Source organism: Parus major, chromosome 4 (genome assembly GCF_001522545.3).
Source record: "Parus major isolate Abel chromosome 4, Parus_major1.1, whole genome shotgun sequence".
Taxonomy (NCBI): Eukaryota; Metazoa; Chordata; class Aves; order Passeriformes; family Paridae; genus Parus; species Parus major.
Genome location: NC_031771.1, coordinates 57,106,829 through 57,124,922, shown reverse-complemented (window position 1 = coordinate 57,124,922; position 18,094 = coordinate 57,106,829). Strand labels below are relative to the sequence as shown.

General features: G+C 39.2%; 1 protein-coding gene across 4 annotated transcripts in view; it reads right to left on the bottom strand.

The window, feature by feature from the left end:
* Positions 1 to 7,968: 7,968 nt before the first annotated feature.
* WFS1 (wolframin ER transmembrane glycoprotein) overlaps positions 7,969 to 18,094 on the bottom strand; it is a 33,395-nt gene continuing 23,269 nt past the window's right edge. For all 4 annotated transcript variants that reach the window (XM_033513655.1, XM_033513656.1, XM_015624984.3 and 1 more), the window contains exons 4-8: positions 17,774 to 17,918; positions 16,778 to 16,948; positions 16,117 to 16,197; positions 12,283 to 12,428; positions 7,969 to 10,628 (exon numbers count right to left, since the gene is read on the bottom strand). In XM_033513655.1, coding sequence (XP_033369546.1) covers positions 8,820 to 10,628; positions 12,283 to 12,428; positions 16,117 to 16,197; positions 16,778 to 16,948; positions 17,774 to 17,918 — 2,352 coding nt within the window. In that variant the 3' untranslated portion in view covers positions 7,969 to 8,819. The remainder of the gene's footprint in view (positions 10,629 to 12,282; positions 12,429 to 16,116; positions 16,198 to 16,777; positions 16,949 to 17,773; positions 17,919 to 18,094) is intronic.

Genomic DNA, 18,094 nt, shown 5'->3' with positions numbered 1-18,094 from the left:
TGCTGTCTCCCGTGGTTAACAGCAACATTTACAGGGCCCTTTCTGTTGCCAAACTTGCTATTATTGCACAAAAACCCTGCCATCTACAAAAATAGAACAAAACAACTCTAGCAACCTGCTGTCATCTATCTATTTTATTTGTAAAAGATGACAAATCAGTATTACAGTGTTTCTCTTATTGGCCTTTACCTGGTGTGTGATCTTGCCACAAGTTTTCTACATTCCCAAACCTTGTGTTAACTATAGTCCATGGGTATGTCAAGCAAGAGTTGCAATTAGAATTTCCCTTAAATCAGCATGGCTTCTACCTAAGTTATTATTAAACTCTGCCACAGATTTTCTCTATTTCTTCTTGTGCAGATAATAGTTAATAAAAAGATTTAAGCTCCATAATATTAAAGGTAATCCATAATTATTATTCTTTTTTATCTGAGATGTAAAGATGCAGGAAAAAACAGGGTTTCCACCAGCAGCACCGTCAGGACTGTGTTTTGTCACTACTCACTATACTACCGAACCAGACAATGCAGATCGACGCTGACAGGCTTATTTTATAAGATCTTAGAGACAGGAACATTCTCAAAACCTGCTGAGCTTCAAATCAGCTAGGCTGCACTTTTTATAAGTTTGCCATGCGCTGTTTCATATGCTGTTCATTTATCATTGTGCAATTTTTTGTCACACAGAAAAAATAGGTCTTTTTCTCTCTTTTAATAGTCTTGGATTGCAGGAACACTCCACCATGATGCCTTTGCTTGGCATTTGTTTAACTTGCTTGTATCTGGCAGGGAGTCGGCTTCACAAATGGTTATCTATTTTTCATAAGAGGTTTTTTTTTTTTTTTTTTCCTAACTGCATTTCCTCTTCGAAATGGAATAAAACCAGACCCTGCTTCTTTTGTTCCTTGGCGGTGCCCTCTGGAGACAGCGGCAGAGGGAGGAAAGCAGCGCATGAGCCTGGAGTGCCACCTGATGGCACGGGAGGCAAAGCGCCAGGTGAGCTCCCTGCCAGCTGGGCACACCTGCTCCCTGCAGCCAGGGGACACCTGCCCCCTGACAAACTAGCAAACGTACCATTTTCTTGCAAAAAGTCCTGACTAGATAAAGCAAACCAGTACAGGGAGGCTCCAGGCAGAGAGGTGCTTTCTCTGGAGGCTAATTAATGCCCCTGCGTGAGGACACGACCTCCTGGGTTCCCCAGGACTGGACCTTCTGACTTTTTAAAGAACATACCGAAGAAGTATATATAACTCACCAACAGGTGGGTGATGCACTGTGTTGTTTCTGGCATCAAACTGCAGCTAAGAACTGAATCTCTGCCAATAATTAATACTGAAAATGTGAATTGGTAATTACCTTTGTACATCATTCACTGACATCTCTGTAAAGCCAAGGCAGATGTCACTAATACCAACTAATTCAGCCTCATGACAAACAAAATGCCAACCAAATTAAGCTACAAACTTGGCAGTGAAATGAAAGGATTTTAAGTGAAGTTTAGGTTTATTAGTGGCCCATACAGACCACTTTTTCATAAAACTTCATTTGTTTTTCTAAAATGTACGAACATGTAATTAAAAGATTCATGAACAGGGTTAAGAGTAGTATCAGCTGACATGAGAGTGTGAATAAAATCAGATGCCCTGGCAACACCACAGGAACTCAACTGGAAATAGAGCAGCTATGGCATGAGCTGTGGAGTGGTTGCCCAGTGCCTTGGTGGAGCTGCAAAAGAAGCAAGGAGTGTTTTGTGGCAGAAGACAGAGTGTACCCCCAGGAGTTCAGAGCTGGCACAGCCAGAGCTCACAAGTGTGATCTACATTTCCACTTGGACTGAATTGCCAGAACTCACACAAAACCCTTTCTCCCAGACTGTAGTGTTGTTTCTGACAAACTGTAATGATGTTCATTCTCATTAGCTGCCCCAGGGCACACCCGAGACCTCAGGCTACAAGCTGGGTGTTAAGTGAGATAAGGAAGAAAAGGCAAACACCAGGGTAGTGTTTTTCACCACACCAGTGGCTCAGCTGTGATAACTCCTCTCCTGGGAAGCACCAGCACAGTCCCACCCATCCTGAGGGGTTATCTCTGTCAAGGACATCCAAATACCCCATGACTCACAGTATTCCATCATTCCCTTGTGAAACAGTGCCCAGGGGGAGGTACTGAGCATTCCTCCTGAACCTGAGCAGACAGAACCGGGGACTTTGGACATTACCAGAGCCACCACTGGACAGATCTAGAGGAGGACCACAGCTTCCACAGGACCACCCCTTTTGACTGCAACCATCACTGCAATAGGACTGCAACGCCACTTGACAAGACTGTGACCACTACCCTAACACACAGTGCCAGGTTGTACCCTGGTTTTGTGGGTTTAAGCCAGTTTTCTGTGTATCATCACATTTATTGTAATCTTTCTACAAAATTATAACTCCAACCTGAAATCTCTCTGAAGGTAATTGAGTATGGTTCATTTTTCCTCCTGGTTTACCTTCAAACCAGCACATCTTTCGGCTCCTGATGAGAGAGAAATTGGAATTACAGTTTTGTTCTAATGCATTTGTGTACTGGGATACGAGACTCCCTGATCATCATGATGTTTGATGTACTCATGTGAGTGTTGTACTTTACCCTATACATATTTCTGCATATGGGGAACTATTTGCCCTTCATGATATTCCTTGTAAGACTGAGGGAGAAATCAAAATTGCTTTGTTAACATCTTATGTTTATGGCACAATAACATTAGAATCAATTAATTTAATTTGGAATGTATTTTCAGTTTTCTTCACCTGTCCTAGTCAAGGCTGATACTTCTGGGACTGCCGTGGACATCCTGAAGCAGGGGATCAGCAGGAAGCACCAGCAGCTGGAGGAGAAGGAGCTCCTGGGGGTAATAGGTATTTCAAGTGCAGTGATATCGCTAAAAAGGAAGAGAAGACCTGCCTCCAGAGATGTGGCTACAAGGTACAGCAGCAAGAGGAGGAGGAGGAGCACTGGTCATAGGGAAAACAGGAGCTTGTTACCAATTCCTGGGAACAGACAATGTTTCTGATAAGCTTGGAAATAGCTGAGACCAGATATTGTTTTCAAGGCTTACCAAGAATTTCTCAGATCATACTCCAGCCTAGAAAGGAGGAGGGGGGAATGTGGTGGCAAAGCAGCTTACCACATTCTTGGAGTGTTCAAGATCTCCTTGAAAACACAGCACTATTAAAGCACTTTGCTCTCTGGAGCAGAAGCTGCTGTCACCTCACCATGGCTATACACAAAGTCTTTTCATCACTGAGACTCGACCTTCACAGCAGCATCTATGAGGCACCAATAAAAAATAAACAAAACAATCTCCCTCCCACTGGAGAGCTCCTGTTGGCAATGGACCCATAATAAGAGAGACACCAGCACACTATGGCACTGGAGTGAGTACTTCGGCATTAAGCTGGGCCAGTTTTTATTACTGGTGGCACGTGGGAATGTTCAAAACTAATGGAATACAGTCTCCCTTGGTAAATCATTCCCCATCAAACTGAAGCATCCACAAACCTTTGGGTTTTCTTTTCTCTATGTAGTGGGGACCTCCAGAAGGGAGGATGCAAGAGGCGGTACATGTGCTGGTGCAGAGGATCCAGACAGACCCAACAGAGAGGATGTTGTTTTTGCTGCAGCTTGTGAAGCAAAGCAAGCCCTCTGAGCAGGTACTGCTACGTCTCCAGGTGTGCAGCCATCAGCCTCAGGCAGGCTGTTGGCTGGCAAGTCATGAATTATTGGTATTCTCACTGCCCTGGGAACAGATCTTCCTTTTTCTGCAAGTTTGAAGGTAATGGCCCATTCTTTGGATACAACTGCAGGAAAACACGCTTGTCCTTTAGCAAGTGAGAATGAGCCATAATGCACTGGAGTTTCACTACTTTATTTTATTGTTGCAAAGCGAGACAGACAGCAAAGGAACTCACATCTCAACCACAGGTCATCTGGGAGGTGAGCTTGGGCTAAAAGAGTCTACCAGGTAGCAGAGGTGGGGGAGGGACACCTCACATCTGGTCCTGAGGGCCCCAAGGACAGGATAGCTCCAGGGACCACTTACCTGCCCAGGGTGTGGGCAAACTAAAGTGAAAGGAGATCATTCACCTGCTCACATTACAGGCAGGCTTCTTCTGCAGTGCCCCCTGGTACCACTGATAAGCTCAAACGTGGCACAGGAATGGGTCTGGACAGACACATCCTTTTCAGAGGGTCCTACTTGGCTACATATACTTAGTTACTAACTGCAGTTTTTGATTGTGTAAAAGCCATTACTAATAAAAAAAATCCCCAAACCAACCAACCAACAAAAACACAACAAACTAAAAACTCCACTAGCAGGAGGAAACCCTGCCCTGTGTGGCTGACAAGAATGAGGAACTCACCTGCTCAGTGCTCTTTTAATCACCCTGCTGCTCACCATATATTCACACACACACACATATTTTTCAGAAGGATTGCAAAGATCCTCAGCTCCATCAGCAGCAGTTCAGCCCAGAGGAAACACCCCAACTAACTTAGCACTCAGATCATTATGTACAGTAAAAATCATTGCTTCTTGTACAGATTTAAATGAAAACTTTTGTTAGATGAAAATGCTGAAATTTGTGTTGTGAAGCTCCAGTCTTAGAGAAGCTGCTTCATGTAGCTGTCAGTGGGCAGATACATACGCAATTTTCTTCCATACTCATGTAAAGTATTTTTTAAAGGCAATAAGCAGTGTTTCTATGTTTCTGATCTGCTTCAAAACTTGAAATTGAAGCTTAGAGGGGAGGAAACCACAAGTTTTCTCAGTGCTTAACATCCATCCTTAAGGGAAAGGTGACTCATCTTTTCTACGTCAGGCTATGATTTATAAGAGGAACTGCAGGTTACTAATGATTTCGTTTTCTAGAGTAAAAGGTAATTAAAGCTTTTGAGTAATAATATGAAAATAAATGAACCATCTTAATGCATATAAACAGTGATGTGATTTGGTGTTTGGTTCCCAGGAATCCTATCTGCACACAACACTTGTTTATATGTTAGTACCAGAACAGGTATGTTATCTCCTTACAAGCTGGCAAATTGCACCCAATTTTTGCTGCATGAATTAATATATTTCTAACTCATTGACACAGTTGTTGGTTTTCCTTCATATCCATCTGCTGTTCAAACAATTGCAGCTGTGAAGCTGAGGTTGGAGCACAGCTTTTCAACTTCCTTCAGCTGTTACTGGGTGTGAGCCTTACCCTGAGAGGCTGCAATGGGTTTCAAAAGTGCTGAAAAGGTGTTCACTATCTGGAAACTTCTTTTGCCTTTTTCAGTGGAAATAGAGAAGCCAGAAGGCAGATGAGCAGCTCAGTGTAAGAATATAAGAAAGCACTACACTACCCCAACAGTAACACAAAAACACAGAATGGTTTGGGTTGGAAGGGACTGTCAACCCCTCTGCCATGGCCAGGACACCTTCCACTACACCGGATTGGTCAGAGCCCCATCCAGCCTGGCCTTAAATACCTCCAAGGACAGGGCAGCCACAGCATCTTTGGGCAACATACTTGTTACCCTGTGTTACAAAAAAAAAATGCAACAATTTTCCAGTTAATAACAGCTATTTTATGGAACTTAAAAGATCCATTAGTTATAAGAAATAAAACCACATCTTAATTCCTCTACAGATCTACCAATTTTTTCTCTGGGAGAACAGGGCAAAACTCTGCATTCTTGCCTCCTGCAAGATGCTGTTAGTCATTACAGAGTGGGCTCTTAAGTTATTCAGAATATCTGTATGTGTTGTGCTGTTTTTCTGTGCTTATGGAAGAATGTACCAGTTTGGAGAACAAACAGTACTTTTTCATGTTACATTGAAGATGAAATTCAAATGAATATTTTTTTCTAAATTCTGTATATACTAAATGCTAAAACTGAACTTACAGAAGAACAGCTGAACTAATTTAGAACTGTCAATAGCCATGTAATATCCTCCTCTTCTATTAATTAATACCAATTCAAAATACTGAATTACCAGCCTAGAGAAAAGGCACCTGCCTTTGGAACTGTTTGTAATTCATCATATATTGAAAACTGAGTAAGAAAATAATAAATGTAGGACTAATTGAATAATTAACAGCAGCTTCCAGATTCTGTGCCGCTCCAGCCTAGGAGATGGACTAGTTTGAAATACAGAGCTGTAGCAGGAATGGAACAAAGTTATTTTGTGCTCTGTTTGCTTGCAAGATGCAAAGTAAATACAGGCACCCTTTGCAAAAACACCTTGATTATTAAATTCCAGCAATTTTGTGCTTGTCAGCTAAGACACACTTTAGAAAGAAAAGATTTTTTTGGAATACTAGACTGGTAAGACAATGGGGTACCTAATCCATCATGTTACCATTAAGGTATCCTCTTTTTCCATAAAAAATTAAAAGCAACAAGGAGAAACACTTAAGAACTAGCATTAAAAGGCATTTTTAAATGTCTTGCAGTAAAATTTTCTTCCTCTCTCCCTTGTGGTTGCACTGAAGAATTGAAAATATATGGAAAATTACCTTCAATGTGCTACTGTGCAAAATTTCCCACCTGTGCTGTAAAGAGGCACTTGAAAAATACAAGTATCCCCATCAATCCATCACTACAGGGCACATTAATTATTTTTCCTATGATCTAGGTAATTCAGAGTTTGGCTTTGGGTTTTTCTTTTATTTATGTAAGTGCATAAAGGGTAATTGTTTAACTTTGAATCTGACCCATATTGATATGAGTATTTTTGAAGGAGCTCTCCCCCTCTGAGCAACCAGAGATTTTTAGCTAATAATTCTAAGTTTGCATATTTAGTAGCAGTTATATGCCAATATCCTCTAACACTTCTGTAAAAAAGACTGAAATACAAGTTTCAGAGTTATTATGATACAGATGGGAACTGAGGTAACAAGATTAAGCCTTTTGTCTCGTAAAAAGCAACTCATTCCAAAGAAATCAAGTACTCACTCTCCTCCTGCAAAACTTCCCGTATCTGACTTGAGTCACTTTTTCATTTTCAGGACATGTAACAACTCATTCAAAATGTACCACACTAAGTCACTAAGTTGACATCCATACAAAGAGTAAAAGCTAAAAGGAGAAATTTTAACATTAGTTTTGAATCCCAACACCGTTGCCTTTTTGTTCCTAACAAAGATAGAAGTTTCACAAGAAATTTTAAAAATTAAAATCTTTTGTGCTTAGATTTCAGAGCTAGGAAGAATGTTTGGGTATCTAAAGAGCCTATGGATGTTCTGAAAATGAGGAAAAAGGCCTAAGTTTGACTTATTTCCAGTCAAAATGGGCCTGGGTAAGGAAGCTGTCAAAATTTGCATTTACTTGCTATCTTATTCCTTTTCCCCAGGTTGAAACAGAGATAGCTAGAAAATTTTCAAAGCTAGAAGCACCCTGAAGAAAAGATTACTTCATAGATTTTTCTGATGGACTCGGGGGCTTCTGCCCTGGGCACTGGCAGCACATCTGCAGGTGCCTTTGGAAGTCTCCCTCCCAGATACAGCTCTGCAGCCATTGCCTCACTGTCGTCCCCAGAAGCTTCCCCTTCTCTATCAGGTTTTCATTGCTAGCCCTTCTCCCTGGTCCTGGTGATCACTGACACACAAAGGCAAAATGAATCTAAAGCCAGCTCAGTGGAGGAGTGAGGGAAATGGCAGGATGTATCTGTGACGTGCAGCCACAGTAGCCAGAAAAGGTCCAAAGTCACAACAAAAGCAGGGGGAAGCACTATGTGTACACTGCACAGCTACAAAAACTTCACATGGCACACCAGATTTTACTGCTGGCTTCAAAATCATCAAGTGCAACTTCAAGTATCTCACACCAGAGTATTTTAAACATTCTAAATCATACTTTTCAGTGAAAGCTGCTATCAGCACAACACAAACTGGTGACAGCATCAAAGCATAATGAACAAATGTTGTACCCATTTAATTCAAGTTTGTACTTCATGTTTATTTGCAAAATACAAGTAATTAAACAAAAATTCTATTTCCATTTCCACTATAGACTTTTAGGGATATTTTCAGTTGCTGTAGCTTGTCCATTACTGGTACCATCTCAATACCAGCCTTGGTATTTGCCTTTCACACACCAGCATGGACTATACCTTAGTGTAACCAATCAAGACAAATAGCAAATTTCATACACAATATTTAATGCAAAGTAGAAGCCTGGGGACTTTGTAAAACCTTGCTGGGGTGTGAAATGTTGTGCCCCTTCAAAAAACAGTGGTCACTATCTTGTGGACAAATAGTGAAACAGTGATTGCTGCACGCAAATATCACTACCAGGAACTGACTCCAAGATCACTTTTCTCTAGAAAACACCAAATAAATACAAGCAATAAATGCAACAAAAGCTGTTGTCAGCTACCTATTCTAAACCATACCTGTGGAAATACAAATGGGCACAAAATGAATACTTAAAAGAGTAAAGTGCTTTTAACATTGAGCAAGTGAATGCATCTAGTGTTGTACCACAGGCAATATATCCATTTTGGACAAAAGTTTCCATGCAATTAGTCAGCAGTGATCCCCTGCATTGGTTTGTAATATTAAAGTACTATATATTACTTCAGTCATACAGGGCTTAAGGTCAGGATACGGTGTGTACACTTGCAAAACTCAACCAGTGCTCTATATTAGCATACTTTTTGAGCATTGCTACAGTATGGTAGATTTTTGCTGTTTTTTTTTTCTTTTCTCTTAAGAAGCCAAACCTTTTGTAGTGTAAATGCAGTGGACACTGAAAATACCACCAAAATAATATGTGAGCACATTATGCAGCTGACAGGAATGGGAAGAAGAAAAAATCAAAAGCAAATTTAATGGCTTTATGCACTGTGCTCCTCCAGTCCTGCTCTATTTTCACGTGCCTCCCTGCAGGTAGGAGTTTAGACATGCAATTCAAGCAAGTGATTGCTTTCAGTTCAAAGACAGGCCATTTACTGCCAAGACGACCCTCCAGAATAGTGCTGAATTCAATTATACTCCCTTGCCTCAAGTTCAGCAACACTTTTTTAAACTCATTGCTTGCCTTCAGCACAATATCTTTGGTTATATCATCCTCCTCTATAGGCTTGCTTCCATTTTTGCTACTGAAAGGCATGCCCACAGTTATTTCAAATTTGTACCGATCAAACATTTTCATGTGGCATTTATGCTTTGTCAAAAACTTCAGACGACACAATTCTTCCTCCTCCAGTGTAACATTTTTGGGATCACAGAGAGGGTAGGTTTCACCATACAAGCATCTCATCCAATCGCCAATAAAAAATGGAAGCATATTTATTGCAGATTCTGCACTGTTGTCGATTTCTGTCACGCGCACGTATTTGAACCGCCCAGTCCATGTCACTCGGTGTCCTTCCAGGTGACTGCACAAAATCTGAGTACGTGCCATGTTAGTCTCCTTCCAGGCCCGGGGTCCACAGAGGAAACCATACTGATTCCATGTCAGCGTGGAATTGTAAACTTTCATTCCTTCAGATCGATATACATAGAACCAACAGAACAGCACTACAGCTGTAATCCACACCAGGATGAGTTTCACAATCGAGCTTCGAGTGAGCGATTTAACCACTTCAACTACAGAGAAGTTAACCTTTGTCCACCATCGAAAGAGCAAAGGAACAGCACACAAAACCAGGGTCACTACAATTTTCATGAGCTCCAAAGACAAAAACCACTTAATAAAGTGGACAAGACACATCAGTGCAATGCCTACACCCAGCACTGGGAGTGCAAAGAGGAACAGGAAGTAACCGATGGATGCACGAACGAGCCCAATGCCAGAGGACTCCTGCAGAATGACCACAGAGAGTTCACACCACATAAAGCACACCAGATATGGGACCAGGTAGCAGTAGGTGCCTTTAAAATTCCGTAGTTGGGCCATTCTAAAGAAAAGATAGAACAAGTACAAAAACAGAAGGCACGGGATGCTTACATTGATCACAAAGAAATGGCCTACAGGCACTGTAAAGAAGGTTTTACCTAAGAATTTCAAGTAGCCAAAATTTCCAGGTAATACCTGCAGTAGGGATAAGCAACCAGCAGCTATCTCAGTCATTAATGCTCTTCGTGTGTAAGGTTCTGCACACGTGCTTAAACTCATGTAACTTGTCACTGTGAAGAAAACTGAGACAGTAGCTAACTCTGAGCATGGTATACAGTCTTTGCTTGCTATAGGGAAGGAAAAAATAACAAAGAATACTGACAGTAAAAAATAAATGTACGGTTCTAAGTGATTCCATCCGAAGTTCACCTCAGCTTGCTCAACATCTAGGTTTGGTTCAAAACGAAGCAGTAAGTCAGTCAAAGCACGGAAGTTTTCCCAAGCCTTACTGTCCTGAAAAACCTTCAGTGTGCAAATCACCATAGAAATGAAGGACAAATAGAATATGACTAATGGAATAATGAAGGCAAAAAAATCAATTGTCAGATTACTGATGATGAAGAAAAAGATGAGAGCATTGATATGGTGTGTTGGAACAATGGTAGACAGCCAATGCATTCCTGCCTTTGATGCAATATCTATAAGGTATTCTTTAATTTCCATAATGGCATGAAGTGGATATTTTACAACCTGGAAAGAGAAAAAGAAGCATTTTATTAAAGAGCAGTTTTGTATCTTTACATCACAGACATTCTGAGCTGAAGCAGTAGCAGCCGGTTGTCTAACCTCAGCTAACATGGAAAGATTTATATATCAGATCAATGTTGCCAATAAAATAAGATTACTGTGTCTGAGATTATTAGCTCCATTTTGATTAACTCAGACGAAGCTCAGAGCCAATTTTGATTTCAGGCAAGATGTATTTCATTACCTTTGACACATATAATTAAATGGCTTCCTAGTAAAATATTCTGCTCTGCTAACTTCATACTGAAGATAAACTACATGGCTACAGCCCTGCACTATCTAAGTCATTACTTGAGCTCCAAGTACTATACTTTAAAGTGTGTAACTGCCACATTCTGCAAGGATTATGCTATACATTCTATATGTATATACATCCATATACACTGCAGGAAGTAGTGATTATGATTCATATACACATACAGGAAGTCTTTACAGCTGTGGTTTTATCTTTAAACAATCCTTCACAAGCATCTAGGGATGCAGCTGTCAAAACCTATTTTGGAAGCAGCAGGAGTATGTTAAATTCAATTACTACACATTTACAGATTCTTTTGACTCCACAACAGTAACTGTAGAGGATCTTAAAATTCTACCTATTTTATGTGGCATTTTCCAACACAGTCACTGGACAACAGAGAAACTGCTGGATTGAACATTCTCCCTATAACCAACCATACACTTTACAAAAGAGCAATTAAAAGGTACTGGATTTTTCAAACACACATTCAAATATTACATAAGGACATTAGATGCTGCAATCAATCCTCCTTCCCCCTTAAAATAACAGTTTCTATGTTTTCCCAGATCTTTTAATTTTATTATTCAAGGGGAAAAGCCAAGAATGTTCCAGCAAATACCTGTGGCACTGTGATGAACTGGGACAACACATGCCCCAGTGATTTGAGCAAAAGCTTCTTTATTTGTGAAGGCATCTCTGTTCTTCATAAACTCATCTCTATCAGACAATTAGCCATGCAAAAGCTTGTCAAGAGACACCTTTCACTCCCCCCTTTTTCCCCCACCTCTGCAATATGATAATGGACAAACAAAATTGCAGCAAAAAACATCAGGTCAGCGGCCACACACCCCCTACCTCACCTAAAATTTATGCCAGTATTGAAGGCATGCACCTTAATTTTCCCTTCTTTCACTGTCTAGAGAAGTATCAATGTAGAAGCAGCAAGGTTCATCTTTTTTCAATTCAGTCATAACAGAACCTTTTCATGCTATGGATAATTTTTTCCACCTGCTTGCACCCTTGTTTGAATTAGAAATATATGGAGCATATAACATCATTTATAATAAAAATAGGGAAGTGATGACAGGTACATTTTAATCCTCACTGAAGACACAATGAAGGTAGATTGATCTCTTACAGGGAAAATTGTTGTCACTTTCTTTTAAATACATGACTCTTATATAATAAACTTGAAACATATACATGAGGTCAAGTCCAAAAAGAAGTTACAGCAACAATTCTTGTACTGATCTATACAGACTAAACATCAGTATTGAGAGAGAAGTGCAAGTCACTCCTGTTTTGTCTGCGATGTTTAAGAGGCCATTCAACACAACCTGTTCCATACTGCCTTTTTACCTTCAGTCTTAGGGGTAATTCTTCAGGACTCTTCCCTGCCAGCTCATCATCTTCTTCTTCCTGCATAATCAGGTTAGATGGGATGATTCCCTTTGCATACTTCTTGGTAATTTCAACAAAGTCATCCAAAGCAATAAATTTTTTAGCTAAAAAGATAAAATGAAAATTTGGAATAAATCTTATCACAACACTGTATTAATTATTAATTGGAATATTAATTTTCTTTCCTGCCAGAAACTAGTCTACAAAAACTGAACTACTGACAACACAGGCTTACCTTGCAACTTGCCCTGAGATCTCTGCTATCTCCTTGTGCCAGCATTATATATAATACTCTACATCTTGTCAGATCATCAGGTAAGTTTATTATACTAATAAATAGCATAACAGAGTGAATGAATGTAGCTTATCTGCAAGTATTCCAAAGGCAAAAAAAAAGACTACTGAAATAGTTCACAGTTTTAAATCATAAACTATTGTATCTGCTTCAGAGAAATATTCAACAGCTGCCTTGGAAAGAACGACTTGTACAGAAGCAGTAATGAATTATTTTTATGTCATCAACTGAAACACTGACTTCTGATTTGTCATTTAACAGTTATTTTTCTGAGTTCAGAAGTTACAGTTGTATAATTATGGTAAATATTAAATTATTATATCTATGAGACTAAATATATATTACATAGACTATATTAATTTAATATACTATGTGGCTATACAAAGGGCCTCCTCAGAACTGTATTAAGTGTCTAAGTGTATCTAAAACAGCTACCAGCAACAAAAGAGACCTCGTTCAGTTTACAAAGAGTCAAAATTCATCCCTCTGCCCTGGAAGATTCTTATCCACTCCTGTGAGCATAAGGGAGGCATGACGTTACTACTGAAAACTCTAGGGAAACAGCAGGACAAAAGATGATTCTTTTGTTTGAGCACTGATTCAAACTCTTTGCACCCAACTCTCTACATTAGCATGGATTAACTAGTTTCTGTGGCAGACAAGCTTGATGCAGTTTGTAAAGTAGAATAATTAACAGCAATTTAGTTTTTCCATAAACTAAATCAAATTACATTGCTGTATACATGAAAGAATTGAATGACAAAATTCTGTAACACATCTCCTACACAGTAAATTTAACTAGTTAGCTGATGCAAAGATATGAAAGCTGGCCTGCTTACTAGTTTGAGATTTTAAAGAGACAGATTACTTCATCAAATTCAAAATCAGAGCATTAATGGGTTTGGGCCCAGAAGATATTTAATTTAAACATGCTACATTTATAGAAGCAACACATAAATAGCTCAGTATTTAATACTGAGAACACTGGAGATATAGAACAAAGTATTTGTCTCAAGATACATACTCGAGGAAGAGGAATGTTAAGAGGTCAACAAAAAATCAGGATTTTACAATCTATCTTTTGGTTTAATCTCACAATATGGATGCTGCCTCTGGCTTGGTCTCTTTACCACTCCCCCATCTCCATGCATGAACCCTTAAGTCCCACAAAATACCATCTGGCATGCCTCCTAAGAAACAAGAAAGGATTTATTTTTCCTAACTATTCCTATTATTCACAGAGTGTAGGGCAACTTTACTTTCATCAAGAAATCTGTGAGACTCTTTAGCTGTCTTGGTGGGCTTCAGGCTAAGCCTAACACAAAAGGTGTGATCTAAATTTACTGCCTTATTGGGAAAACATATAGTGCTGGAATAGTCTTATTTGTGTAGAATTACTAAGCAGACATGTTAGAACCTCACAAAAATACCTTAACAGCACTTTTACAGGATCATGTGACATCCTGAGAAGGAAGGAGTTATTAACTTACTATGTATAGTTGCAATGACACGCACCCTTCTCAGGCACACAACAACTGCCCATTGACAATGTCACCTCTAATTTTCTGTTTAGGCCTCCATTAAGGACAACCCAGATCAGGTATCTGCAAACACATATCTAGCTTAAAAATTATCTTCCAAGTATTGCTAATGTACTAACAATGAAAGAAGAATCTCCTTCTGGCAAGGTAAATGAAGAAACTCTGAGTCAGAGGAGTAAATGGTGGAGAGTAACAGCTTTCTTATTCCTCCATGAAAAGGTAAAAGCTTTCTAGAGAAGAGGTAACAGCTTAACTTCTACTTTAAGTGTTTGAAACTTTTCATTTTAAAATGTCATTAGTATTTTGTCACCTAAGTGCCTCTTAAATTGATATAAAAAGCATATTTTGTAGATTCTATTTTATTATTCATAGATTTTTTTTCAGTTTGGTTCTGACAAATTCCCCTGCCTCCCCCCATCCACTTCTGCCTACACTTAAGTATGGGTTCATTTACTGCCCTGCTATTTTTTTCTGCAATTCAAGGCTTAAAAAACCAAAAATCATGTTTGCCAGTTCCTTTTCTGATAGCTCTCTGAATTACTGAAAAATCCAGAACAAAATGACTTGCTGTGCAGTCACTCAGTAGCAGCATAAGCCAGTTCACCTAAAGGGATGGAAAAACCCCAATGCAACACAGCTCAAATGAACCCAAATACATTTGCATTATGATACAATGACTGGACAATGAAACTCAGTGCTGTCCTTGAAGGACTGTTTCTAGCTTGCCAGAAGTGGCAGCCAAGTCATAAAAACAGCTGACATAGTCTCACAGAAGCTTTGATTGGACCACAAGCTTGCTTTCCAAAATATTGTTTCTCACATCCCTTAATCCCTTATTCATACACAGGCATGTGCCCCTGCTCCTCTTTTACTTCTGTCAAAGCTAATGAGAACTAAAATACTCCACTCAGGAATGCTATTTTTCAAGTCACTTGTGTAACGAACAATCCCTGAAGGTAAAGGCCAAATTTACCTCATGAAATGTAAATCTAATCTTTCAAGGAGTTTAAAGCTGCAAACCTCCAGATTTGACTTCCTGTTCCATGTATGATATTTTAGTTTCACATAATCTTATCTACAGATGTATTAGTAAATAATATGCTTTTTGACATTTAAAAGTGCTCTTCAAGTACTGATCTACACTGCACATGAACTGCTCCATATGACTTGGTACATTTGTTCAAGAAACTGAGGTTTTCCTGACAATGAATAATTGAACCTTATGTTAAATACTGTTCTTGTAAAACTACACATGCTGCATCGTAGCGATTGATAATTCATTTTCTTTGACCATCCTCCTAAAAGCCCAAAAGCACATCAGCATTTCTTAGTTATGCTATACTAAGGAAAACTTTAATTTCCAATCCCCACACACCACCAAACCTTACAAAACTCACAGACTTAGGTCTACAAATCTGACCCTGTGTGTGTTAAGGGGTTTAATTCTTTGCAATACATGAACTAAGCTGCTGTAAATCATGAAATAAGTACCTTGGTGCATCTTTTCTAAATCATTCATTGAACAAATATGAAAAGACAAATATTAATTATAAGGGAAGAACAAATGAAAGCAAGTCAAACAGAATGAAGGATCTGCCTGCACTAAATTGGTGCATAATTCATTCCCTCACTGTAATCAGAAAACTTACTGCAGTTAGAACTAAAAAAAAAATATTGAAAATTAAAATCTTCTTTGCTGAATAGACTTTTGCGTGCTGAAAGGGCAAGAATATAAAAATAACAAATGACATGCAAACTCCCTTTAGTAGTTGACTGTAATGGTGATGTCTTCTGTGAGGTCACATGCAGATCAAGTTATTGGTTTTCCACACAGAATAAACTGACACTATCAGTTTACTGCAATCCAAACTTTCTTTACATTCTTAGTCTGCCACCACAAAATTGTTTACCAAAGCAAACTAGAAACTAAAACTGAAAGCAGCAGCATGCACTCACATTCACTGTTCACTAATCGCTCCAGCATCCTTCTCTGCTTCTGCACGGACTTAGGGACCGGGCCAGGCTGCTTCTCACCATCTGTTTCAATAAAAGAAGTGTATGAAAGTCAAAGCAGTCAGTTAAAGTGATCAACCAGTAACTGCAACATCTGAGGAATGGTAACTCCTCAAAGTAGGGAGAAGACAAACTTACATAAAAACAGATAGCAAGTGACTATATAGTTTTCTATATTCCTTTTACTGTACTAGAAAAAGAAACAGCTAGCATTTAGTGCTATAGTGACAGAATGTCTTGAAGACTGAATCTGTAAATTGAAACATCTAGTGAGGTATCACCAGGATGACTGTTAGAGGGAAAAAAAAAATCAAAGCCATAAAATACCTATTTTCCAAGGACAGTGAGTGCTAAATAAAGACATTTTAAATATATGGTCACTTAAACAAGTGTTTAACTGACCCATGACCTACAGCAAGTGTTGGTCCAGAGAGCATAGTTATTAAATGAGGGCTAGTCATTGAGAGAGTTACATTAAGTACAGTCTTAAGATTGTACACTTACTATTATCTCATTCCTAATCATAAAGCCCTTTAGGTTTCTAGCTGTACTGTGCCCATAGGTCTGTATTTTATCAGTACCATAAATCAGTTCTTGAACAAACCTTCATTGTCAACTTGCCCAACATTCTCCAGCAGTTCAGAAACCTCTAATTGCTTCTTCTTTTTTGGATTTAATTTCCAATACATGACCAAGGCAGCTTTTCGCACAGCTCTCTCCAAGTCAGTTTCAGATGATAACTTTTTCACTTCTTCCTCATTCTCAGAAGTTATGCCTCAACAAAAGAAAAAATACATTACACACTTATCCCACACCCAAGCAGAAACAGATTAGATAGATTTGCTCACAATTTTTCGCAGTTTAGTCTGAAACTTCTCAAGTTTCAGTCACATTCTGACCACCTAAGTAAATTACTCGAATGCCTTCTATGTCCATTGCTTATCAAAATCTAATCACATTGCTTAGGTTTAAATTGTACTTCAAAGCTGTGCAAGATATGCATTATACTATGTCTTGCTTCAACTTTTGAAGCACAGTGGATCAGGCAAAAGGTAATGCTGACAGGCATGGGTGACATGCAAAGGCACCAAGAACTGAGTAAAAGTTGTTGTTCTTTTTTGCTTTGTTGGGGCTTTTTTCCCCTTGTAAGAGTTCATATAGTTGGTGGGTGAGAAGAGACCATTGCAAGCATGGGAAGTAGCATGGAGGAAGACAAGAATGTTAAAGTGAGAGAAGACAGTGAACAAGACCCAATTAGAAGAGAGGTTGGAGAGGGGCAAAAGCATGAAACAGCAGATATGTAGCTGTGTGTGTGGTTATTTATGCTCTTCAGAGTCAAAGAAAAGAAGCTTCCATGAAAGGTGAGGATGAGCAGAACACGCATGGATTTCATAAAGAAATTCAAGCAAATAACTAATAAAAATGCTTTAATAAGCAGTGTTGGTAATTAGTGCTCTTTAAATTACCTGTTGGAGCAGTCTGTTAGCAACTATTCACGCAATTTTGCCATGATCATTTGAACTTTTCAGAGTTCAAATAAGTACAATAGTATTTCAGATAAAGTGGGAATTGGAAGCAGGATGCCTCAGAGGACCCATACCTCTTCTGTCTGCCAGGCATTTACGCAAGAGTTTGACAGCCTCTCTTCGACCTTGCTTAGCAGCAAGGATGAACCAGTCAACTGCACTGCAGTTGTTAAGTTCTTCATCCTCCTCTTCTGCTAATCTCAAGAAGTGCTTCCCCACCTATAATAAATAGGAAACGAAATTCCTTCAATTACTGAAACATACTCCCCTTTGTCTCTATGTCTTTCTTCTTCCCTCCCACCCCATGGAACTCAGCTAAGATAAATTCTCTCTGAACAAAAGGTCAAAACATTTGCTCTTAGCACTAAAGAACCTAGTTGTAAGCTGATCTGACT